The sequence below is a fragment of the Crassostrea angulata genome, chromosome 3 (assembly GCF_025612915.1).
Source record: "Crassostrea angulata isolate pt1a10 chromosome 3, ASM2561291v2, whole genome shotgun sequence".
NCBI lineage: Eukaryota > Metazoa > Mollusca > Bivalvia > Ostreida > Ostreidae > Magallana > Magallana angulata.
Genome location: NC_069113.1, coordinates 31,717,241 through 31,743,772, shown reverse-complemented (window position 1 = coordinate 31,743,772; position 26,532 = coordinate 31,717,241). Strand labels below are relative to the sequence as shown.

Genomic DNA, 26,532 nt, shown 5'->3' with positions numbered 1-26,532 from the left:
GTGGGGGTTGTACAAGTATTTAGTGAAACTTTACCACCTTGCACTTTGTTTTGCATATCTAAACAAATAAATGAAATCCAAAATCATTATTAGTGTCATTATGTGTAGGATCAGCGAGCTTGTACATCAAAGAGGCGCAACTCTTCCAACCTGCGTATATACATACAATGAAGGCCTTTCGTGTTCAAAAAGTCTCCTGATTATAAGCACTATTTCATTAACATTAGACACATGTCGACAAAACATTCACATTTAGATAAAACACACACTACCGGAAAGTAAATTGAAACTGTACAAAAACGTATAGCAAAATAGCAAATTCGCAGCAAGTACGTGAAATATGTATAGCAAATTTCTAATTATTAAACAGTTGAATGAGAATAATGCTTCTTTGATGGGACCAGGTAATTAATCTTTGATACAACCCAAACACCCTACGAAATTTTCTAAGCACTGAAAGTGTTTGAAGAAAAGAGCAACAAAATATGCCGAGACAATCAGTCACTTCCTCAAGACCAGAGAATAAATCATATGAAAATAAGGGGGAAAACAAATGCTTCCAAACCAACTTGAGCTGCAACGTGAATTATAAAATGATTAAAATATATTTTAAAAATCTCATCTACTTAAACAAATTAAAATTTGACTGGAAGGAGAAGAGGAGGGGAGAGGTGTCACATGTATGTGTAAAGGACCCATTTTTGTTTATTAAAAGGATCCACCTTGTAAAATAAAATGTCAACAAAACGAGCCTGTGTTGATCTGTGTCAATCGGTATCGATCTTTTGTCAATATCTGTATACACAACCGGTTTTTGCCGTCTCTCGTGTACCTACACCATTGGTAGGGGGATTTAAACTCCTGCTTGTTCGACCTGTTCGCTATTGAAATGCCACCATTAGTAAAGATTTCCAGACGATTACGGGAACTATGGTAAGCCATATTTGTTTACTTCAGATTGTATGTGGTTCTTTCATATTTAGATTTATTACAAGTCTTTATGATTAGTTCAGATTATCAGGGGGGTCACAATGATAAAAGTAGATTAGAAAGGCAGCACGAACGCCAGGACTTTACCAGGGGTCTATAGAAATCAGTCCGTACCCTAACACCCAATGGTCTAGCTCAGAAAGAAGACTCTGTAAACATACTGATTTTCGGGTTTCCGTTCTTGGGTAAATCATTGTATTCAAAAAAATTTAAGTGCACCGGATTTTAGTTCTCATTGCAAAGGGCGATTAGTATAAGGGATGCCACCCAAAAAGGTTGTTAGGAAAAAGAAAAAGAAACCCGTTAAAAAGGTAGTTATCATTGGCACGATTAGGCCATTCAACGTGCATCATTGAAATGTGCTGAGTTTTTGTTGTTGTTAATACTCTTAAGATCAAAAATTAATTGTTCTGATTGTTTTGCAAAATGTAATGCAGTTGCTATCTATTTATAGGACCCTGTAATTACAGACGAACAAATTAAATGTAAGTAAATACCAACATACACTTTAATATCGTTTTGTTATTATCAATATATATTATCATTTATTATGTTATAATTATTATTATGCCACTTGTTAAGAAACGACCAACAATGTAAATGATGAATACAAATATAGCCTTTTTCCCTAAGAAGCAAATAAAAAAACTTAGAATCTTCCATGATTTGTAAAGAGATGTATAAGACCCTTTTTCTAACGAGGTGTGTTGAAAAATTAACATCAACGCGGGTTTAAGAATGATGATATTGAATATATTTACTGTATCATGAAAGATACAACGTTTCCATTACGAATCATACCAATCTTATTAAAATAAGACTTGTAAATCCGCTCCTTTACGAAACTCTACTAGTATTCGTTTGGCATATCGCAAAGCAGCGGTTATACAAGTCTAGTTTTAATTAGATTGCATGGAATCATAAAGAAAAAAAACTTCTTCATATATTCAATATATTCTAACCATCTCCAGTGTACCAAGACGTGTTCAGGCGATTCGACAAGGACAAGAATGGAACGATATCAGTAGAGAACCTTGAGAAAGTCATGAGGGCCCTGGGTCAAGAGGTCACGCAAGATGATGTCAAGGCCATGATCCGTGAATACGACAGAAGTGGTTAGTCTGTAGTAGCTATAGTATTGATCTATATGTTTGTAGGATTTCAAGTTTTGTTAAATTTTTATAAAATTATTGTTTCTCGGATCACTTTACTTCAAATTGCTAGTAGCGAAAATCAATGTTGAATTTTTAAAACCTTTTCCAACATTGTATACTGCATGCAATATAAGTTTTAGTAGTTCCAAGCTATATACATGTACATGTAAACTTTTACGTACAGGCCTTATAGTTTTAATAAACTTATTTGAATGTGATTAGATCAAGTACATCAATAATATAATTATAATCTAACGTAAGATATAAAGAACACTCAGATGAAACTCTCTCAAAATGCTCATCAACTAAAATGCAATAATATTATTTTAAAAATATTTCTTATTTTTAAAATGCAATAATATTATTTTAAAAATCTTTCTTTTTTTAAAAAAAAAGGGTTCTTTTTAAAAGACATCATATGCTCTCTAGGTATATGTCAATTCTGACCATCTGATATGATTGGATCTTGTGTTTTCATTGTGTATTCTAAACAATATCCTGTGACAAGAGAACATTTCATAAGCAAGACAATGTTTCAAGTTTTTGGGAATATATCTTAACAAACAGTATCACAATAAATAAATTATTGTTTTTTCGCAATCTTTTTTTTGTTTGTTTGTTAGATATAAGTACCAAACTCGAGTAAGAAATACAAAGACATAGTTTAAACAAAACAATTATTGTTAAATGCTTCAGACCAGAAGAACGAGGTTTAAAACCTCAAGTTTCAACTGGGTTTTTTTTGGTAGCCACAAAATTCTTCACTATATGTTAATATTGGTTGCAGCTGTCTTCATTCTTTTATAGCCAACATATTTATCATCTAATTTTAAACTTATAGCTGCAACTGTCTTCCAGTGGTGGCCAATGAATTCACAACTAACTGTCATTCTTTTGTAGCCAATGGATTCATCCACTACGTGGACTTCATGGAAATCATGGCAAGGAGGGGTGACCAGACAGAGATTATGACAGAGGATGAATTGGCCGAGGTGTTCAGTGTGTTTGATATGGACGGCTGTGGCAAGATCACGGCCAACGATCTGAGAGAAGCAATGGCAGCTCTGGGCAACAGTATAACGGAAGAGGAAGCAGAGGAGCTAATATCGAAGGCGGATATGGACGAAGACGGCATGGTTAACGTTACAGGTACCTGTATACATACAACTGATATTTTCTAAATAAATTATAATAAATTTTTAACACGAATGAATACATGTAGAAAATTACTAAAATGATTAACTGATAAAAATATGGTTTAAAATAGTCTGTAGTTTGTCTTGAAATTATTGGGAATCAAGAGGGTTTAATGTTTACATTTATGTGTAGCTACGTGTACTTGGCTCCATTGGTAACTCTACTTGCAGAAAACTATCCGGGTTGATACTATAGGAAATGATATTGAGCTCAAAATAGGATTTGCTTTGTATATACTGAATTGAATGCCAAACACTTCTCAGTTGAATTGAATAATAAGAATTAGAATTTAATAAGAATTAGATAGGAAAAGTGAAAATATGTGGATTTTCATTTCTTTATATTTCATGGCAGATTTCGTCAAGATGATGGTGGCGACGACGTGACACATAAAGGAAGTCAAAAAGTACGCAACTAAACCTGTTTGTGACGTGTTAAGTGCAATTCATTTCAGTGATGATTGGACCTTTACTATACTGTGTTGCAGCTGTGATATGTTAATATGTGCTGCCTGTTTGTAAAACTGATCTGCATGGCATTTCATTATATCTTACTGTGATACGTGATACATTGTTATATATAAATCATGAAATATGTTTTGTAAAATAAAGTTAATTTTATCATCTTATTTTTCATATTTTCTTTTGTCTATAATTTGAAGAATAAAAAATACAGTGTAGTTCAAAGCAAACATACTTTGCATTACCTTATTAGATAAAAGTCAATATTTGATAATAAGGTTCATTAATCAGCTTTATATCATTGTATCGTGTTATAAAATTGTATAATTCCATGATTGTTTTGTTTTGGTCTAAGAAAGTAAACTATATAATTATCCGTCTGTTATAAAAAGTATATTACAAGTCAGAGTTATCGTAAAAATATCTCTGCTATATTATTTTGTTATATTTTCTATGTTATTATATTATGTCTATTCATCATTTTGTTAAACCTTCCTTTCTCATCAAGTTGTTTGTAGAGGAAAATCAGGGAGTATTTTATAACTAGAATTTTCTTTCATATCAAATTTTGACGATTTGAAATATTGACACTTCAACAAAACAATATATTACAATACGGACACTTTTTGCACCCAGTAAATGTTTATAATTGGATTCAATTCATAATATGTTGATTTGTCGATGAAAATGAAATTATTTACCAATACAGATGAATTTTATGAATATAGGCATTACTATAAAAACAACATTGACTGATTTTAGTTGAAAAAAAGAGTTGCTTCCTAAAAATTATATTAAGAAAATACCTTTTAATTTCTCTGACAATTCTTTTAGAACTTATATATTTCTGTACAGCAATGGGAATATTGTATATAGCTATCTGTTCTCATTAAGTTTATATTTGTTGGTTTGTTTTATCTGTATAGAAAAAAAAATGATTTCCTTACATCTCTTTTAGTAATTTACCTTGAAACACAATCGCCTTTTGCATCCGACATTATTGACAATATTTGATTAAATATTCTTGTGGTACTGTTGACAATTGAAAAACAAAACATATGCAGATCTAAAAAAAAAACCCAGTAAATGATATGTTACATTTGCGCTTGCAGACATGATATTGCAGTCATTTGTAGATAAGAAAATAAATACGTTCAGTTCGTGTCAAATTTTAGATCCAAAAATTTAATAACAATCAATATTTCAAATTTATCATCAACTGAAATTGTAGAGCGATACGTTACCGGGATTTTGGAGAGGATCAATTCGAAATAAAACCCCCTGTAATTTAGACAGATCTTGTTTAACTTTGCGACCGTCCCGAATAAATACCCTCTATTATTGATTATTCTCTTTCACCGGCGATCTTTCATGTACGTCTTTCACACCCTTTTCAAGATGTAAGAAAAACTTTGGGTTTAAAAAAAATTCATTGCAAGTCGTCGAGACTGCAAAAGCCAAATTGAATTGATTAAAAATCATCATGATTAAATACCCGTGGAGCATGGTGCTCTCTGTAAATAAATAGTGTACATGTAGAGTTGGAGAGTTCGAAATTCCTCATTTGGTTTGACAAGATTCTCCGGTTGTGTGTCGTTTGGGATTACCCACCTCTTCAGTCAAAGAACAATGACCTTGGTATCAGACATGAGATAGAGAGGGGTGCAAGGTACATTTCATTGACTGAAAAATGGTAAGACATAATTTGTCAACGGATCATTACAATTATATTGATTTGAATCCTGTGTTCATAGTTAATGAATTGTGTAAATATGCAACAAACATGTTTTAGTTGTTGTTTTACCATTGCAGGCAAACATATGGCCCGAAATATTAACGGATGAACAAGTTGAAGGTATGCTAGCTTTTAATTGAATTTCTTTTAGCAAATATTGATAATCTATATAGACTGTTATTTTTCCCTTATGGAAAATGTATTTACAATTGAAATCAATTAAATCAGAGGTATACAAAGTACGTTTTTGTATGTACATGGTTTCATGGTTACTTATATTATAAAGTTATCGTTTTAAAATTGCAGTATATTATGTAATTTATGCATTCAAAAGTACAATATGAGATTTGAATTCTATTTCAATTTCATAAAGGAAAATTAGAGAGACTGAAGTTGACCTTTTAAACCAATTCTGAAATACTTCAATATTACAAATCACAATTCGCATTGAGACGCTCAACTCTTGAAATTCAAAATTGAAAATAAAAAGTTGAACTTCTCTTTAATTAATCCTAGCTAAGCAAAGTGTTTTCATTGATATCTAGAATTTCGAGCCGCCTTTGAGATGTTAGACGTGAAGGGAACAGGAAAGGTTTCTATAAACCAACTCTCAGGGATAATTAAAAGCATAGACCCCACGGCCAAACGCTCAGATATCAACAGTATGAAGAAACTATTGGACAAAGATGGTAGGCTGAGAGCATATAATCGTTAATATAAATAAAATGGTTTGTGATACCTGTAGGTCTTTTTAAAATCTTGTTTTGAATGAACTTGCGTGTAATTAAAAACGTTTTAATGTGCAGCAAAGTTAAAAAATAATAAACGTTAAAATACACACTACTCAATAAAAATTATATCCAATGATAAATAATCATTCCACGTGATAAAACAGACTAAACAACAAAAATCTCGTTTAAAAGTTGCTTCTATAGCTATCACACAAAATGTATGTCAAGTCTGTAAACTAGATTTGAAATTGAAAGCCATTTCCACTGCAATATGATCACGCCACTCACAAAGAATAACAGAAATCACCATATTGCCAGTCCATTAGAGTACGGAATGCAAAGAGTTTAAAGAAATGAAATTTAATTAAAAATTTGAAAATGCATACATATATATTGAGTTAGAAAAAAAATTATTCTACAACAAACGAAAGGGGATGTATCCTAGCTTGCCTGAAAAAAGTCCCACTTATAAGATTATTATTTAAATTTTACTTGACGTACATAGGTGAGTTCGGCTTCGAGGATTTTGTGACGGTTTTGGCTTTTCGAATGCGACAGGCCGACTTAGAAGAAGACTTACAGAAGGCGTTCAAGATTTTTGACAGGGATGGCGACGGATACATTACGGTGAAGGAGCTGAGATATTTGATGACCAATCTAGGAGAACGATATACAGAGGAGGAGGTGACAGAAATGATACGAGAGGTCGACCTAGATTGTAAAGGAAAGGTCGATTTTCACGGTAATAATAAAACAAGTTCGGGTGATCTTGACAATCAATGCATCAAAGCACTTTTACTTTCTATATGCTTTAACTTTTGTTCAATGAAGTTATTATATTGGAAGGTAGAAAGCTCATTAGATATACATATATGATAATAAAGACGTTTATGGTAACTATAAATCTGCTTTGATGAAAAGATTCTTGAAGTGATCAGTCTCCGTACGTCTCTCCCCTTGACCACATCTGGGAAATTATTCATGTAAAACTATTCAGTTTTTGTTTGTAAATGTGTGTAGTTATCTTGATAGGACGAAGCCCTGCCGTTCAATCAACTTCAACGGTGACTGAATGGTTACTGAATTGCATACTTCATGATCAGTCATTCAGTCACATTTTCAGACCTTTCAGTTTACATTCAGTCGACAAAAAGGCAAAGGCTCATGTGCTTGAATCAAGAATCTTATAATCAATATTATAGACTGTACAAGATATTTTTACACAATCATTTCTTTATTATTTGTTGTGTCCGAATCACCATAAGAGATCTTAAAGAAAATGTGTGCAATGATCTGGACCAATACTTCCAGCTTTTTCGACAATGTTGTAAAAGATATATGTGTGAAAACCTTGTCATATTCATGTTTTTCTCTTAACCCAATCCAAACTGCATCCAAAGAGTGTTAATGAATAAAGATTATGCAAAGACCAACTTTTTGGGTCCAAGATCAAGGTAGCATAATCATATATAAGTAAAAGCGTTGTCAGGAGCGTATTATCTCTTCTCTAAACATTTTTGACTCAAACTCAAACTTTAACCAAAAATGCACAATAAAAAGTTGTTGTGTACCAAAGCACAGATTCTGGTACTTGCAAGCTTGGTGCCTCCATTTGCCATGAAGTCGACTGAAAATCAGGTCATTAAATGCTAAATGTGAAAATTTTCAGAAATTAGTAGTATTCTGTATATAATAACGTAACTTTCGACTGATTAGATATTTTCAGAATGTTGTATACTGGTGCTCCCTAAATACAATGATACTTCTCCACCTGTTGTGCATGTTTTGGCAGACATACCAACCTTCGAGATATAATCTGATTAATTTTACATTACAGATTACACCAAACTGATTACACAGGCTTAGAAAAAAAAATGACATCTGTGACAAATATATGCAGAGAAAAAAGAGGAAATAGAATCAATGCAATACCGGTATTAAATGTCTTTCAATGTGAATAAAAGTGGCGTAATTGAATATTGACGATAAAAGATGTCAAATGATATGTTTATTGAAAATAAATGTTGACAATCTTTACAGTTTTTGTTATACCTGCATACATTGGTGAACAAGCTATTGGGTAATGTTTGCCAACGAATTAAGACGAGTAAACGTTCGAGACAGAACCTCTTATGTTTGTTAGACTGTATGCACTTTTATGACCAGTGCAATTTTCTTTAGATTTCCTCTTTCTTGGTGGCACAATCCTCGGATTGAAATCATTCAATTTAATGCAATATTGAGGAATTTATTTTTAATTTTTTTCATCGGTGCCTTTAAATGATCAATTAAACCGAGTCAATACATTTTCTATTGTGTTACTCGGAAAAGCGTTCGGAAAAATATTGATAATGCTTTTGTATCGGAAAGTTGTAATACAGAATGGATATGGCACCATTTGAGAGAGCAACGGCGGCAGAAGAGGGTAGATTGATTTTTCTCACTTGTGATACCCCTCGTTAACATTTATTTGGTTTTCCGTACTTATAAATGAATCGTCATCGATTGCTGAGAGAAAGGAAAATATACAAAAAGAATTGACGACTAGTTTTATTTTGCCATTGATCGGTTAATAAACATTTAGCAGAAAAAAAGTATTTGTGAAATCTCTTAGCTGGGATACTAAATGAACCCAATAACATGGTAAGTATAAATTTCTATTGCAGTTGTCGGTGTTCATTTTTAAATATTTTACACATGTAATTATTCTTAAACATGTTTAGGTATGCATACGGATATCATATTTCAGAACCATTACCACAACTGCAAATATTAACTAATAGCTTAGGTTCTAACGTTCGCCACAAATATGAGTGGTTAATTAAATAGTACACAAACAGGCTCTGTATATTCAATGTACTATAAAGTTCAAAATTTTTAAATGTGTTTCTTGTGAACTTAATACATATTTTCAACATTGATTCTAGTATTGATGTGTGAAAAATAATTGTTGGTGTAACTTTAAAATGTCATGTTGCGATATTCTTAAAAGGTGGCTTTTTTACACATGTACTACATATGTTAAACAAAATATATCTTGTGCCATTTGAAATATTGGTATTGAGTAGTAGTGTTGCATGAATACTATTAAACCTGTTTGACTTATATTTCAGGTAGAGAACCTCACAGAAGAACAGATAAATGGTAATATGTTTTAAGCACTTGATTGAAATGCCTGACATGAATGTAACAATAGTTGGGGAGGAGGGGTTAGTGGGGCCTCTACCTGAATATGTCTCAAACACGTGTAAATATGATATTTCTCATAATTTGTTCAGTCAACTTTTGGCAGGGATTACGTTATTTTCATAAAATACGAATATACTCATTGCTTTAACACAGCTTTTTTGTTGGAATTTCACGTCACATGCATTTCCAGTTGAAATTATAAAAAACACTTTTCTGTTCCATAAAGTTTTATTACATGAAATACGCATTTAGATTCTTTCTTAAAATGACTTGTCAAATGTTCTATATCATTCACGTTGTCACAAAGGTTAAGCTGTATTTAAAATCTGACGACAAAAAACAAAACCCAGATAACTACAAAAGAGTATAAGTATCAAATCCCATCACAAATATTTGGAAATCTTTTCTTTAACATTTCCCTTATTTGTATACGACACTTTACAGACCAGTTTATCTTGTGATCACGTTATAGCTACAAACAAGTCTGATTTTTAATTCTTGCAGTTCCGTACGAGTATTGCATGCAAATCCAGACAAAATCTCTTTATGAAACTTGACTTATTGCTATTGCTTTGGCACAGAAAAAACCCGGTTTTGTTCTAGGTGTTTTTAATGCTTTTACTTTGTTTCTTTGTTGCTTTTCGTGCAACAGATATTGACTTAAGGGCACAGGTGGCTTTGATGAAAAAGGTAAACTATCAATTATTCAGTCAATGTTAGTCTTTTCAAAACCTCAACCAAAGTATGTGTCCTTGATATTTGTGACGTCATGTAGCCTGCAAGCACTTCTCTATGAGCCTCATTTATAACAAAGCAATATTTGCAAAATCATCAAATTCATATAAAAGTACCATAATTGCATGAAAAAAAAACTACCATGTTTTTCACGGAATAGTTAATCGACGTGCAAACTGAGCGATTTTTTTCCTGTTGAATGTGGAATGAATTCTTGATTCTGTTACAATGTGGCTACTTAAAAGTGTCAAATAGTGAGACTTACTGTTATACGCTATACAAAAAGAATTTTAAAAAGCAATAAAAATATTTTTTAAAAAGGCCAAAATAAAAAAAATCAAACCGACACACACGCACACACACACACACACACACACACACACACACACACACACACACACACACACACACACACACACACACATTAGAAAAAACCCAGCAATATAAGATTGAATGTTCAATATATACGTATGCAAATATGTTGATTTTAATTTTAAGATTGTTGTTTACCATTATACTTCATATTATGACAATAATTATTTCTGAGAATATATTAACAACACACATTAGATGTTTTATATTAGAGTATATAAGAACAATCGTACATAAGCAGTTTACAGAACACACGATACTACATTTAAGGGAAAACGCTCATCAGCAATCAATGATAATGAAATAGATGAACCTCCATTAGAACCAATATTTTCATTTTTCTTGCTGTAGATATCAAAGAAGCGTTTTTGGTGTTTGACAAAGATGGCGACGGAACGGTCAGCACGGAAGAACTGGGAGAGGTCATGAGATCAATGGGACAAAATCCCACAGAGAAGGAACTCATGGACATGATTGCTGAAGTTGATGTAGATGGTACAAGAAGAATATCTAATATCTTTTATATATAATTTGGAAAAAATGATTTCGTATATCGATTTTTACTTCCATTAACGTTGTTCTTTCGGGATTTAAAAACTAGGAAACGGTTATATACTATATATTTGATCCATTTTGAAATTAAAAGTTTGTTGAAGACTAGAATCTAGAATAAGAGCTAAGTATTGAAATGGTTTAAATAAATCAAATAATTTTCTTTTTTCGCAGGTCATATTGTAAAATTGTTATCAACAACAATAAATCATGAAATGTTTTTTAAAGGAATATCCCAAATATTTAATGAAAGATGGTTTATCCAATGTCATATTTTTCATTCAGGAAATGGTGATGTGGAATTTGACGAATTCCTACAAATGATGGCCAAACAGATGCAGTGTACGGATTCTCCTGATGAGCTGATCGAGGCCTTCCAAGTGTTTGATGAGACTAAAAGTGGACTCATATCCGTGGCTGAGTTCCGGAGCGTAATGACGACTTTAGGAGAACGACTAACGGACGATGACGTCGATGAAATGATCGCTGACACAGGACTCGGAGGCAACGGTTACATTCGGTACAAAGGTATCTTGAATACCAGCGTTAATTTTATTGATTAAACGACCATAATAAACATAGAGATAAGATATTAATAACTCTTATGCTATACAATATTACAAATATAATTTGCCTTCATTTTCCCAACAAATTTCTTTTAAAAATCTCTTGATCTGCAATTGTGGATCAATATATTATAAATAGATAAACCGTCTGATAAAAAAAATTGTTATCTAGTCTTCTTTTACTGAACATGCTCATATGAAATGATTTTTAAAATGGAAGAGTAATTGAAGAAGGATAACTCTTTTCAACCTTTTTGTTAGCTTTTATTTTTATTTTTTGTTTAATTTGTTTATTTTCCAGATTTTGTGAAGCATATAACATCAAAATGACGACTGTGTTATAACAGCCGTGGGAGAGAGGATAAAATGATTTTGGATTTTTTCAAAAGCGTGCAGGGATGACTGTATGATAACAAATTTCCTGCAATGCTTGTGATAAAGCAACCTTTTAGCATCTACTTTTAACAAGCTTTGTAGAAGTCTCCATTTTATACTTTTCCAAAAAATCATGTCTATGTTACATCCATCAACAAATTATTTCATGGTTTTTTTTTTATGCAGTGCTTTGTTATTTATTACTGTTTCAAGTAAAATGCGTCATAAAAACAAACTTATTACCTATTCTGACTCGTTCTTTCATTACTCAATCACATTTGCTGCTTATTTCCAAACATAAAGTGTGAGAGTAAAGGGATTGTAGCGGGCAGTGCCGTGAACGTCCTTATAAGACAATATATGGAACATGGGACTCAGTATTAAGAACGTATCAAAAGACTGTCCCCTTTGCTATCTGAAATGGAATATCGGCGTTAAAGACATACAGTATGTGTCGGCACATGCTCCTGTGATCCACGTATTGATAGTTAATGGAACCATTTTAACAGGGGCTTGGACTTTGGGTAACTGTGTCAAACAGCAATGTGACGTAGGCATGTCTATTTCATTGCTAGCTTCTTAGCCGTGGCTCTTTGAAATCAACAAGATCTGTCTGGCTTCAGAGTTAAGACTACGCAATCGGTGTATATTTCGCTTGAAACTAGCGTCATTTTGAACTTGTTTTGACGCAAGAAATAAATTACTACGTCCTACTGAAAGTCCAAGGCCTTGTTAAAATGGTTCTAAGTATAAATATATCATTTACTGACTGTGATTTTCAAAACTTCGAACATGTATTTGTTTGGATGGACAATAGTTATGTAGACATTTATTTATCAATCTGAACGCTATGTAAATACATGTATTGCCGTTTAATATTTTTCATACTTTTTTGGCGAAATATTGGATTTACAACACATTGATCGATAATATTGACATCGAAACATTATATATTTCCGACAAATCGAAAATATATCAATATTTGATATCTTGAAGCGTGTTGAAGTAATAAAAAACTCGAGAACAATTGGTATTCGATATTCATATACGTATACCACCAGCTGGTAAGGTTTCTATGCATATTCTACCAGAAGGCAAACATGCATGCATCGTGTGCAAGGGGTTATAAATAACAATAGGAAATTAAAATGGATTTACGCTCCGTGCAGTCAGAAGACTTTAAGAGTTAATCTCGTTTGCTTGCAAAATCAACATCGACGGAACAAAAGCTACAAATTGTCTATCAAGTTACACCGGGTCAGGCGCTAGTGAAATACACATGTGTATTGATAGAGTCATTTAAATTCTTCTTGGAGATAAAAGAGGAGTAAATCAGAACTGTTCAACTGTGAAGTTTTCTCAGCGGCAACCGGTTTTTTTTTTATTAACACAGACATAAAACAAATCCTAACAGAGTTTGTGAAATGAAGCTACATAAAAAAGAATTGTCCTGAAAACATCTAACATGGTAAGTAATTTTACATGTATTAAATCTGCAATAATATTTTGATGAGCATTCAAGTTACTCTAAGCCCCCAATTGAATTTTCTTTTATTTAAGTTATTCATAGTTTCCAATTGTAAAAATTCTTATCTCTACAAAAACAAAGATGATACCAATATAAACACGAATAAATTCTCGTGTTTTCACAAAGGATATTGAAATTTAGCGAGGGTTTGTCAAACGACAACGAATCAATTGCATTAGGATGGTAGGGGAAATAGGTATTGTCCACAAGATCGGCAGAAGTTTTCTTTACTTATATTCCTTGGGTTGAAACATGTCGTATAGGGCGTCGGGTCGAAAGAAAAAGAAAGTTAAGGTAGATTATCTGTGATAGTTTGTAATATCTATTGACATAGTTTTATGTCTAAAAAAACTTCGTTAATCAAATTCATGTTACATTTATTTTTTTACGAACAGGACACTCTTACAGCAGAACAAATCGCAGGTAAATCTTTTTTTTCCTTATCAGATATGATCATTGAAAATATGCCTCATTTTGTTTTTATACTTGTTAATGATCAAAGAATTCAACGGAACATAAATCAATAATTCTGTACGATCCATTACGTTGACCAGTATAATTACTGGGATGGGGTCATAAAACAGAGAAAACATTCAAATCCTGTCTCACTTTTCTGTTATATTCCTTTTGTTAATGTGAGATTGAGATATAAAATGACCATATTTAAGTTTTATGGCCCTGGTGTTAAGATAACGTTACCTAATGTTCTTTAACCCACAAGTTTGCATCTTTTTGAAACTTTTCCCGAAATGGCTTTAAGTTCTCTACCGGTAAAACCGAATTGGGAACCATAGTTTTTATTTTCCCTAAAACTTTAACAATATACCTGATTACATTTTGTACACTGTACTACATGCAACGTGTCTGTTGTGATGCAGAACTTCGGGAAACCTTTCTCCTTTTCGACAAGGATGGAGATGGTACAGTGAACAGTGATGAACTTGGGACGGTGATGAGGCAACTTGGACAGGAACCTTCAGAAGAGGAACTCCGGCAAATGATCGCAGAGGTAGATGAAGATGGTAGGTAAATGTAGTGACAAAAACGACCATTTGAAGATTTCATTTAAGTCATGTAAGTTTCGAAAATTCCTATTAAGTTATGATAGAATGTATATAGCTTGAGTTTGCAATTTCCTGAATTGGCTGTATATTCAATGTACATGTACAATAAATGAATAAATACGAATTAAATGAATTGATTCCAATGACTTTTTCGGGGAAAATACATTTTAAGTTTTGTCATGAATATCATATGAGATAGGCAAGAACATTTAAGATATTACGGTTTTGGAAATCTCAAAAGAAAATACAAATCCATTTCTTCTACGTCTTAAGTTAGACCCCTCTGTAAGTAACTGCATGGTAGATAAATTATATCTTATCATATCAGTCGTAAGATGCTTTTCTTTGGAATTTAATATCAGAACGTCTTATCTTGTCATTTAGTACACCTTTTTAAATGCCAGGTTAATGTCTTGGGGCGGTGGTCTTTAATTACGACTTCATAGCTGATCAGTTTTCTATAAGAACATGTCAGGTTACACCGGGCTTAAGCAATATTACATAGTTCATTACGTATTAAAAACTAAGCGCAATAAACAAAGAAAGAAAAGGAAAAGAATATTGAATTTCACTTGATTGCATTTAAGTCTTTAAAAGGGGTTTGTCATTGAGTTTCCAACCAAAAGCAATCTTAAAATCCTTTAACGGTCTCCCGATGCATTTGTAATGTAAGACCTAATTAATCCTAGTATGCTAAACCGTTAACACCTTTGACATGCAGGCTACTGTTTGTTTTCCATATTGTATTAGGAAGTGGGGAGATTGAATTTGAAGAATTCTGCACTATGATGGCTAATCGGATGAATCAGCCAATAGATTCGCCACAAGAATTGATAGAGGCATTTGAGGTAAACAGTTTTTCTTTGTCTTACAAAACCACTTGTCCGTTCACTGACAAGGTCGAAGTTCATTATACTTGATACATCAAGGATTTTAATCGGTTAATACATTTTTAAAGTATTTACTAGAATTTAATAAAAAAAATATCAAAATGTCTGATTGAAATTCTTCATTTACAGATTTTTGACGATGAAAAAAGGGGATACATAACAATGGAGGAATTTCGGTCTGTAATGACAACATTAGGAGAGAAATTGTCTCATAGTGACGTGGACGAAATGATGACAATGACGGGGATAGGAAAGAACGGGAAAGTCAAATACAAAGGTATGTTCTGCTTCAACAAACAGAGACTGAGAAGTCATATAAGCTTCTGTTGTTAAAGGGCGTTTTGAAAAGTTCAAGCTATCAAAAAAGTTGTGTACAATATTTAGAACCCGGGTACATGTAGAACTGCAATGTTGGATAAACGCTTTCTGAAAATTTCCCTCATATTTGTTAAGGTTTTATTCATAAAAAGTTTGAAATACAAAAAGTTGTTGAAAAATGTTTTAAAAATATAGTGCATGCTAAATTTCTTTGTGTTGTGTTAAAAATAATTTTTGGTGTTTTTCTCTATTTCAGAGTTTGTGAAATTATTAACAAAAGAGTAAAAAAGCAAAGGTCTTGGTGTTTGTATTTCATTTCTATATATACGTAATAATTATTCGATTTATAGAACAAGGTATCTGTATATGTGTTATAAGAATAACTTTGTTATTGTTATTTTTTATGATCAAATGATCAATAAACTATATTCATTTACTTATTTATTCATTTATTCATTGTATTTTTCACGCGAAGCCTGAAAACCTGTATAAATGTGTACACTCCTCATCAAATGCAATTTTAATTTAACTTGCATTTAGATTTCAGATGACTTGTGCGAACAATGTCTGACTCATTTTCCCAAGTTTGGTATCCGTAAAAGACATGTATATTTCAATGCCTCATATTTATATCTTATTAATTAGGACATATACTAGTATATAAAATGACGTCATCTATCTATAACCTTTTATGATAAAAAAAAATAAGAATACACCCACATCTTAGACAACTGTAATTTGGTGCATCCTAACTAAGAAAAGTAAACGTGGAAATGAGAGTAAGAGAAACAGATTAAAATTATAAAGGTGTAAATGTTTTCCTATTGGCGACCAGTCTTTCAACAGAGCTTTACCCAAGAAAATACAAAATACAAAACTTTGCCACCAAGCATTACTTTTAAAGTATAAACCAGAATATTTTTGAAAATAATAATGTTATTGGTACAACCATACTTAGATATAAAGATATTATGCCATAGTAATATAGTCTGTCCCAAAATATCTTCGATGCACGATTTGCTTAAGTGCTTGAAATTCATAAATACCTCAGGGTTTAAGCGATGTACATTCAAAGTATGAAAAAAATCCCAAGATTTCCACTGTGAAACGTCGCCTCTAGCTTGGTTTCAATTCACAACTAAAGATGAAAAGTCCACAGGTAATGTGCTCTGCAACAGACATGAAGTATCCGGATGTTAAAGTTGAAAAATTGTGCCAGGTATTATGATTTCCAAATGGTTAAAATGTCTGATTTTCCCATTATAAATCTTAAATCTGATTTTGTTTTTTGATAATTTTTCCGTGTGAAAATTATAAGTGGATTTTCCCTCTTTCACCGATTTTAATTGTACTTCTTGTGTATTTCTATTAATCACTCAAAATATTATGGAATTACTAGAGTAGTTTATTATTAATAGTGCTTGATATAAAAGCTGAAGATGGAGAAACAAATCAAACTCTTACTTTTATTTGTATATCAAAACCTGCAGTAAAACTTTATTGTAGTACATTTAATGGGGTAGAATGTGACAATTAAAAATCGTTTGCTAAGAGATAAATTAGAATAAACTGAATTAAACAATTTCAACTGTGGATAATTACAAATATAATAAGCACTTAAATATTTAAGAAAGACCTAAACAAAAAAATGATTCTATCTATTTATAAGTTAATCAGATGAAATACATGCACATGTGCAATATGATGATTGTAATACATATAATCCAAGAGATTTATTGTACAATAATCGCATTAGAATTTATTAAGACGATACAGATATTATGTACTTCAAATTTATTTGTTTTATAATAACAAAGAAACAGTGTCGATCTATCTGATCGCAAATGAAAACAAACATATGGTAGACACTGCTCATGGAAAGGTTCCAATTGTTCCGGAACATACTAATACAAAACCGGTATAGCTTTTCATAAAAATACTCCAGGTTAAGCCGAATTAGACCGCGTGGTAAGGGTTTAATTCCCTCGACCTACATTGTCTCAGTCCAGCACGAAGTCGTCGATACCATGGTATGGACTGAGTCGTGAAAATGGTGAGTACAAGTTTATATAATGATTATTATGCATATTTATTCACATATATATAAAGGTTATGAGAAAGATTGTTTAATAAAACTTGGGTCGGCTTCATATTAACTGTACTTTAAAGTTTGTTATATTTATTTGTTTATGTTGTAAAACAAATCTATTAAATATTTAAAGAAATACAACAAAGTTTTTATCGAACATTTTATCACAGATGAAATGCCCACATGCTATCAAAATATATCAAATAAAATAAACTTAATCATCATCTGAATTTTTATTAAGATTTTTTTCTGTAATATTTACCGATACTTGAAATAATAGACAAAGATGTTTTATTTGGTATTTCTTCAAGCATTCAAATATCATAAAAATATTTCATGCTAAGTTATGAAATAAACCTAGATATATGTGGATAGGTTTGGCAAAGTGATTAAAGATTAATCTCTTTATCACGCCATAAAATGCTACACAGATGGATTAAGCACAAACTGTATAAAAAAGGTAGGTCAATTTAACTTTATAATAATAAGTGTTTTATAGCCACTAAAGTGTAGTCACAATGTCATATCACAAAGGTCGTTTCAAATTTAAAGGGATTTTTAAAAAAAATGGTTTTTATGTAATTGCTTGTCGTTTATCTTTAATCAGGAGGGGTATCTTACTCTCGTAAGTAAAAAGCATCTACCCTCGAAGTCTAAGGGCTTTCAATGCGCATTCTGTTACTATTCTTTAAACGTGTATTGGGGGAGAATGTAGTATGTCTGTACTTGATTCTATTCAGAGAATGATCTTTATGTCTATTATCTTATCTGACGGTAAAAATGCCTTCTATGTGTCAGTGTACAGATTAGGGTATTTATTGAAAATGCACTTTCTCACCAACTGAACTCGAATAGAATCATTTGAGGTGACATTTTTCTTTACCGGTGGCAATTTCCTATGTGCATATGCATGTTCATCCATATTCACCACTTTAAAAAAATGTTTTTCGTTAACTATTCCACATTTTATGTATTATTATCTTATGCTTCAATCATTTTGTGATTATAAAAATCACATCAATGGAATACTAAATTTACTAGTTCTCATTAGTTCTCTTTTTTAGTATTATTTGTTTTAAAGTAAGCAAAGCTTAAGGTATAATACATTGATTAATCATTATTGGGAATAATCAATAATGACCCACGACTTCCTCTCTCATTTTTTCATTATTATTTTTATTTCTTTAGGATGAAAACCAAACTCAAGTGAGGCCAAAATCTTGTCATTATGTTAATACATGTAGTGCGTCATTTTTTGTGTAACAAGTGTGTTTTGTCTTTTGAAATAAAGTAAGAATGTTAACACAAAATTTGAATAACCAGTATCTTTTGTTATTGAATTTACTACTGAAAATCTTAATGCTATTTTAAAAGTTTTAAACTAAGCTTTAATTTTATATCTCTAAACTTATTTAAAGGTAAAAAAAAAAACAACCCACTGAATATAATATAACGTAATGTGTTTTTAAAAAAGGCTAGGTCAACAATTTAATATAAATACATTAATTGAAATTATCTTGTTTCTATTATCACTTGCATTTGTAATGTAACATACATGTACTTAATATGGTAATAATTTGATTTAAGGTCGAAAATCCCACTGAAGTGAGTCTAAAGAAGCGTCTAACAAGTCGTTCTCCTTTTTATGAAATTCCTGGGTTTTTTTCTTATGATCGTCCTTAATAAAAATAAGCATGTATACATGAATCTTAATTATAAACTTACAGTATAATATGCCTTATTTGAAGCAAAACACTAATATAATAATACTATGTAAAATGTTATTATTGATCAATGTCGATTCCAAACTTAATTGTCTTTATATAACATTATATGTAGCCATTCCCTCAGCAACCTCCTAATATTGCTATAATTTGGTTGATATTTTTTTCTTTGAAAATTTATATAATAGCCTAAGGAAGTGTCATTCAAAAATGTTCAAAATTCTTATTAATAGAATACATGCAAACTCTGATGATTTTATCTAATTTATTATCTAAGTATAATTTTAAAATTAGATATTGTATCTTATAGGAGAAAATGTATTAAAATATTCAAATATTGAACAAATTAACTGAATGCAAATGTCCCAATTTTGCAGGATCAGTCCAACTTAGACGTGAGTTATATACTCCTTATTTGATGTTTTATTTTTCTCACTTTGTCCTTGTTTACAATAAACCTTTGTTATATTACAATAACCGTTTACTTTTGTTTTTAACAAATCGTATTCCTTTTCTGTAGCCCTACTATTCCCTATTCTTATTAATGTTTGTTTGCTGACCTTCCTATTGGCTGAATGAAAAACCAGTTTTGTAGAAGATATAATAAATGATTAATGCATTGATACTACAATTTATATTGATATACAAAGAGTCCTGTTTTAACTTTGTTGTTAATGTTTTAAAATTCTATAAATTCTGGATATGAATCAAGTTATCCAATGTATACTAGTACTGGGGGGAGACTAGAGCATAACAGTGTACGCGTTTTGAATAGAAAATGTCATTGAATAGTTGCAAAAACCGCTGTTAATATTTCTCTGTACATTTGTGTGCATAAGTAGTTGAATATTTGCCTCATAAATTAATTTACTTTTAAAACTTGCTACTACAGTTTGTTGAAGTGTATTGGTAAGGTACAATAAACATCTTTCTAATGTAATCCAAAAATATAATATTGCTATATTTTCATATATAGGAGCAAAATGATGTAAGTATTGACGACCTGTTGATAAAATTCCAATAATTATCTTTAACGTTACCATTGTACCAACAATTACATTAATTTCCTTCCCACTTAAAAACTAAAAAAAAAAAGTTTTGGGAAAATTGAAATCCATCAAATAAAAGCAAATTGCATGATTGCTTATAGGCATTTTGTAAATGTTAAATGATGATAAGTATGTATTGTTATGTAACAAGTATCAGTATTAATTTTAAACCAAAAAATGTTTCCCTAATTAAATCCCTCACAATTTCAGTTATTTCTTTAAAAAAAAATACCTGAAACGATTATATAGAGTGTCTTTAGTTGTCGAACATTTAACAGTCAAAGGATAATCAGATTAACAGCTTTTAAAAAAACCTTCCCTGCCAAAAAAAATAAGGTGAGATCAACGTCCGTACACGTGTAGTAATGATTTATATAACTGTATTGAATAAAACTGTTGTAAAACATGTATGTTGTATATTATAGTTTTGAGTGGAATTATCAAAATAGTAAGGTCGTCTACACTTTAGTATAAAATCTGTTCATGTTGTTTCAATGTGGTCTAATCGAAGATTCAAAGAGTTGCATTTACATCGTATTTGGACATTTGTTTGTATCATTTTATAAATCTGGGTACATTAGTATGATTAATGAATAGTTTAACTGAGTAAGTAATTCATTTTTTCTTTGATTATTTTCAACAGACGGATAATTTTGCACAAGAAGTCTACATTGGTATGTACATGAGGTAGATTCAAAATATTAACAATAAAAACATGAACAAAATTCAACAAAATGTTTCCCTCCTTCTTTTGATTTATATTGAATATCCATACACAGTTTCAGACGTCATTCAACTTTTTTAGATGCTTTCCGTGAGGCTGATGAAGATGGCGATGGATTTCTGTCAGAGAGAGAACTAGGAATTGCTCTAAGGAAGTTGGGTCACAATCCCAGCGAAGTGGAAATTCGTGACTTGATTTTAACAGTTGATGAGGACGGTTTGTATTATTTTATAGATTATTTTAAATATTGTTGGATTTTCATTTCATCAATTGACATGTTTTGAACTAAACCATAAGTTGAAAACATATTAACGTGTACGGTAATTTTCTTAGACAGCAATAAGAATTCTTGAGTAATTTCAATTTTACAATGGTATATAAAGAAGATTCTTTTTTGAGAAAAAAAAAACCCACCATAGAGATATCCAATTTGAATCACAGAAAATGGACATCTGGACATGAACGAATTTATGAATCTGATGACCATAAAAACTGCTGCTGTCGGTGAGGTAAACGATATGTTTAAAACCTTTGACGTCGACAAAAACGGATTCATTGACTGGAATGAACTTAAAATGGGAATGCAAAACCTGGTCGGACACGAGCTGGAAGACTCTGACATTGACGAAATGATGGAGGAGGCAGACCTAGACGGAGATGGGAGGATCAATTACGCAGGTATTTATTGATTGATCGATTCATTGATTGGCTGAGTGATAAAAAGTGAATCTTTTTCACGACAATTTGCTCAGTTTTTCAATCCAATATAAGTGACATACAAGTAATCCCGTTTTTTGCATTTTAAATTTGTTAATGAACAATCTTGTGTGACTTCCTTTCTTGAATTGTTTGCTCTCTTTTTTTACCTGGTTTTTAAATTGAAAGAAATGAATTCTGTTCGCTTCCTTGTAAGGTATTAATACCATGCAAAATTAAAATTACGATTTACAGTACAGGCAACGCGGATCCCGTGTTTCCCGCGCCCCGTCACGGTATAAACACATCGAGGTGATCGGCCAGGTGAGACAGGTATACCGCGTTCCCATCACGGTAAACTCATCATCTACCTGTCCCCGCCACGGTAAAATTATCGATGGAAAAGTATCGTATACAAGCGGGAGTTATCTCCCCGAGTGACAAATAAATTGCATGTTTCTTTATATTTAATGACGATATTTAACCAGATTTTGACAGGGATTATAATCGAAATACTTGGAGTCTTTTTTACTATTTTTTTTTATTTCATAGCTATTAAATAAATTATAAAAGTATTTAATTCAATACTTGTGCAGCAATTGCAAATAAAATATTTTCGAATCCATTATCATATTTTAAAAAGGTCGTTAAATCAAAAATTATCAGGAAATGATTTTAATTGCCAATATAATTATAAATGTGTACGCAGTGTGATTGTGTTTTCTTAACAATTAATTGGTCCGCCTACATTTGTATTGTTTGTTGTTGAAGTCCATGCGTGTCAACTAATGATGAGCAAGTGATTAAAAATTAGGGCTTCCTATAAAATTACCAACCCGGTATTTTTAGTACGTACCGTTCATTTCTTACAAGGTCTTCTACGTGTAAAGAACATTTTTGTGAATTCACGTTTTAGTGAATTTGTGTTGCGTTACTTTAGGTACATGTATGACTCGTCGTTTGTCATTGCGCGAGGATTCCCACTTTTTAGAGCGTTACGTTTGCGACGACAATCTTTAAAGCCGTGTGTTCTTCAAGACTTAGTCTAACTTGAATATTCAGTGTGGAAATAAGTATGACGTTCAGTGGGGCCGGCCTGAGGTAGTCGATCGAGCTTTGGTCTTGCATGCTGGATGTGAGCAGGACATGAGGGCCAAGCTGCGAGAGATGGAAGATACCGAGTGTCTACCAGCCTCTCCTTTCTCATCAACTTCTTTGCCACCTTCGAATACGCCCCATTGTATTGCGAAAAATCTAATTAACGTGTATCTCTCTGAACTGAAATATAACAAATAGAGTAAGGAGCCTTAGAGATACCCAGAGTTACATAAAATTATGTAATCGAAAGATATTGTGGGTATCCCATGTCATGGTGTCGTGATGGTGTACCAGCTACCCGCCGTTACGGAGGTTAGCGTTCGCTCGCGACCGAGCCCCCCCCCCCCCCCTCTCTCTCTCTCTCTCTTAACAGAATAACTGAATAATTTTTTTTGAGAAGGAAATGTTGTTAAACCGTTCTTATGTTCTTACACATTTCAAAGAAATTAAGAACATAGTTCGAAAGTTTTGCTGTTGATATTTCATGCCGATAAAAAAAAAATTTATGTGTGCATGTACATGTAATCTTATTGAAAGCTACTACAAATATGTAAACCCGTTTCCTGTTATCGTAACCTTACCCCCCCCCCCCTCCCCCCACCGCTTTATGACTGTCGAAGTTAACTTATTTGACTTTAGTCCTAATTGTTTTACTGTTTTACACAAAGGTGTGAAACCGTCGCACTGACAGGAAATCACTCTACGCTTGTACGCACAGAATACACAGGAATGAGGCAGGTAGATAATCTGTGTTACGATTGACCAAGAAGGTTTCTACATGCATATCAAACAATTTTACTAATAGTTAAATCAAATAAATAATTCATTTTGCAGCGTTCTTTAACCGCTAAACGTGTTGAAGATGTTCCTTCCCGCAAAAATCCTCCATTATAAACTAAACGAGCGATAGAGAAAAAACACAACGAAATAAACTTTCCAAACACAGTATATCATGCATCACGAACATTGTAAAAAAAAAACTTAACTGCTAAACATACTTCATATTTTCTTTATAAAAAATAAAACTAATAGAACGAAACTTTATCATGGAGAAAACACGTGGTAGAGCTAGCGGGCTGATTTGATTGACAGGTGCAGCACGTGGACTCAAATCTGAAATTGCATGATGGATTCAATCACAGTGTACCATATATATTCTTTTATGAATACTAATTTTATGAATATTTAGTATTGGATATTAGTATATTTCACATAATTGTACGTTAAATTACGCCTAAACGCTCTCTCTCTCTCTCTCTCTCTCTCTCTCTCTCTCTCTCTCTCTCTCTCTCTCTCTCTCTCTCTCTCCTGTAAGGTGTTGTGCGATTAGTCGAAGCCGTACGCGATATAGACTTTTTCTTTTGTCGTGAATAGGTGTGAAAACCCTCAAGGGCATGTTGTTTTCTACCCTGAGTTTGTTAATCACTACATGTATACACAGAAAATGATCGTGACTTAAACTTTATATGACGCATACTGATAACACGTTATGATTCCATGTGCTTTCACGCAGCACCAACTTTATATATGAATGATAATATTATCATTGAATGGAAAAATAAATTTGTTAGTTGATTCCCGACATTTGTTCATTTCTAAATTTAAAACATACACAAGTATTGACAGTTTACGGCGCTATGCGTGTCAACTTATAAAACGAGAAGATGAAATTGCTCTGCCTTGATACGAGTTCATCTAATGAAAATATTTAATTTTAAGATTGTTATAAAAACAGGATTATTAACTAATAGAAATAATAACTGAAATAAGCACGTCAAATACAAAGATGTGTGTTCTTATTTACACATCACAAAATTTAACTGCGTAATAATCATGTTATGTTGTAATTCGAATGTAGTTTCCGATTTCATGAAATTCTATTTCTTAAATATAATTTATTAATTTTATAATAATATGGACCACAATTTATTTACAATGCAGCTGTTATGCTCAAATCTGAAGTCGCATATTTGACGTGGATTTACGCGACCCGCATTGCCTGTAATGTACAGTACAGGTAAAGTAACAACAACAAGCAGCACCAGGAATAACGGTAAATCACACCATCGCGGGGTCATCACGGTCGCAATCCATACCGCGATCAAAAACCGCGATGGTGTATCGCGGGAACGATAAAAATACCGTGACGGTAACGCGGGCCAATACGGGATCCGCGTTGCCTGTACTGTAGGGTCGGTTTTCACTTCAAGTTTAAATGACCCACGATATTTTTAAATACATCTAGTCTGTGTTGGTGCGGACGAACCTACGTTTGAACTCATTCTTATCTTTTTCACTCATTTATGCTCCTTTGTAAAAGTGAGACTGGGATCAAAAGTTAGTTCGTATAAGTTTTATGGCCCTTGGCCAGTTATACAGAGCGGGTCTTACCCCTCATCATAATGTTTCTATATTTTAGAGTTTGAACGTATGATGCAGAAAAATTTCGAAGAAGAAAAAGAAGAGGTTTAATAGAAATATGTAACATCAACAGAATTATCACCATGCCACATTGACTTCATATAATTATCTTAATCGTATTTTTTCTGTTCGGTTTGTTTATCTTTTTATGAACATGTATTGATATGTATAGTGTTTCTTACCTGGTTTATACAGAACAGTTTCACAATTATTGTTATTGTGTTGAACATTAAATTTTAATCAAAATTGTTTGACAATGACAAAAGTTTGGGAAATTTTAAGTCCAGATTGCGTGTAATACTAGTATTTTGTACACCATGGAAGGATCATTACAGTATTAACATGTTGCATTATAAATCGAAGTGAAACAAAGAATCCTATTTATCAATAATACAAACCGGAATCATGTTATAAATGAATGTTTTCGATCATGTCTTCCTTGTTGTATTTGTTTCACGTTACTAGTAGTGTTTTAACTGGGTTGTTCGGGGGGGGGGGGGGGGGGGGATGACGATTGAACGAGATAAAATTGTCATTTCACGGACAGGATGGGATTGAAATGACTGGAAATGTGGCTGAATGGCCAGGCTAGGTCATTTACAGTTGTGATCGAATGACAGTTTTAATCATATAAGGTTTTATTGGGATTTTTACCCCTAAAAAAACCCACAGTATCAATCATTTTATTAGATATTTAAATTATCCGACCTGCATGTGCAAAATGTAGATACATGTATGAGCGTTTGCAATGTGTACCATCTGTAGTACAGATGTACAATGTTAAACCACCAAACTTTAAAAGTACTTTATAAATGAAATTTTAATCCTTAAGCAAATGGGTTTGACTTTAATATATATCCAGCCGCTTTGTTGG

The 26,532-nt window shown here is 32.2% G+C and overlaps 2 protein-coding genes across 2 annotated transcripts; both read left to right on the top strand.

Moving 5' to 3' along the window:
• Nucleotides 1-994: 994 nt before the first annotated feature.
• LOC128177061 (calcium-binding protein LPS1-alpha-like) lies at nt 995-11,694 on the top strand. The gene is made up of 9 exons (XM_052843584.1): nt 995-1,301; nt 1,445-1,475; nt 1,962-2,105; nt 3,045-3,293; nt 6,083-6,226; nt 6,774-6,997; nt 9,382-9,412; nt 10,916-11,059; nt 11,402-11,694. The coding sequence occupies exons 1-9, from the start codon at nt 1,251-1,253 to the stop codon at nt 11,677-11,679; spliced, it is 1,296 nt and encodes a 431-aa protein (XP_052699544.1). The 5' UTR covers nt 995-1,250; the 3' UTR covers nt 11,680-11,694.
• A 2,056-nt stretch (nt 11,695-13,750) lies between these two features.
• Nucleotides 13,751-26,084, top strand: LOC128177062 (uncharacterized). Its single transcript, XM_052843585.1, has 10 exons — nt 13,751-13,879; nt 13,981-14,008; nt 14,464-14,607; nt 15,400-15,497; nt 15,669-15,816; nt 17,675-17,775; nt 21,363-21,393; nt 21,525-21,659; nt 21,885-22,121; nt 25,657-26,084. Exons 1-10 carry the CDS (start codon nt 13,838-13,840, stop codon nt 25,707-25,709), a joined length of 1,017 nt encoding a protein of 338 aa, XP_052699545.1. The 5' UTR covers nt 13,751-13,837; the 3' UTR covers nt 25,710-26,084.
• The last annotated feature ends 448 nt before the right edge of the window (nt 26,085-26,532 follow it).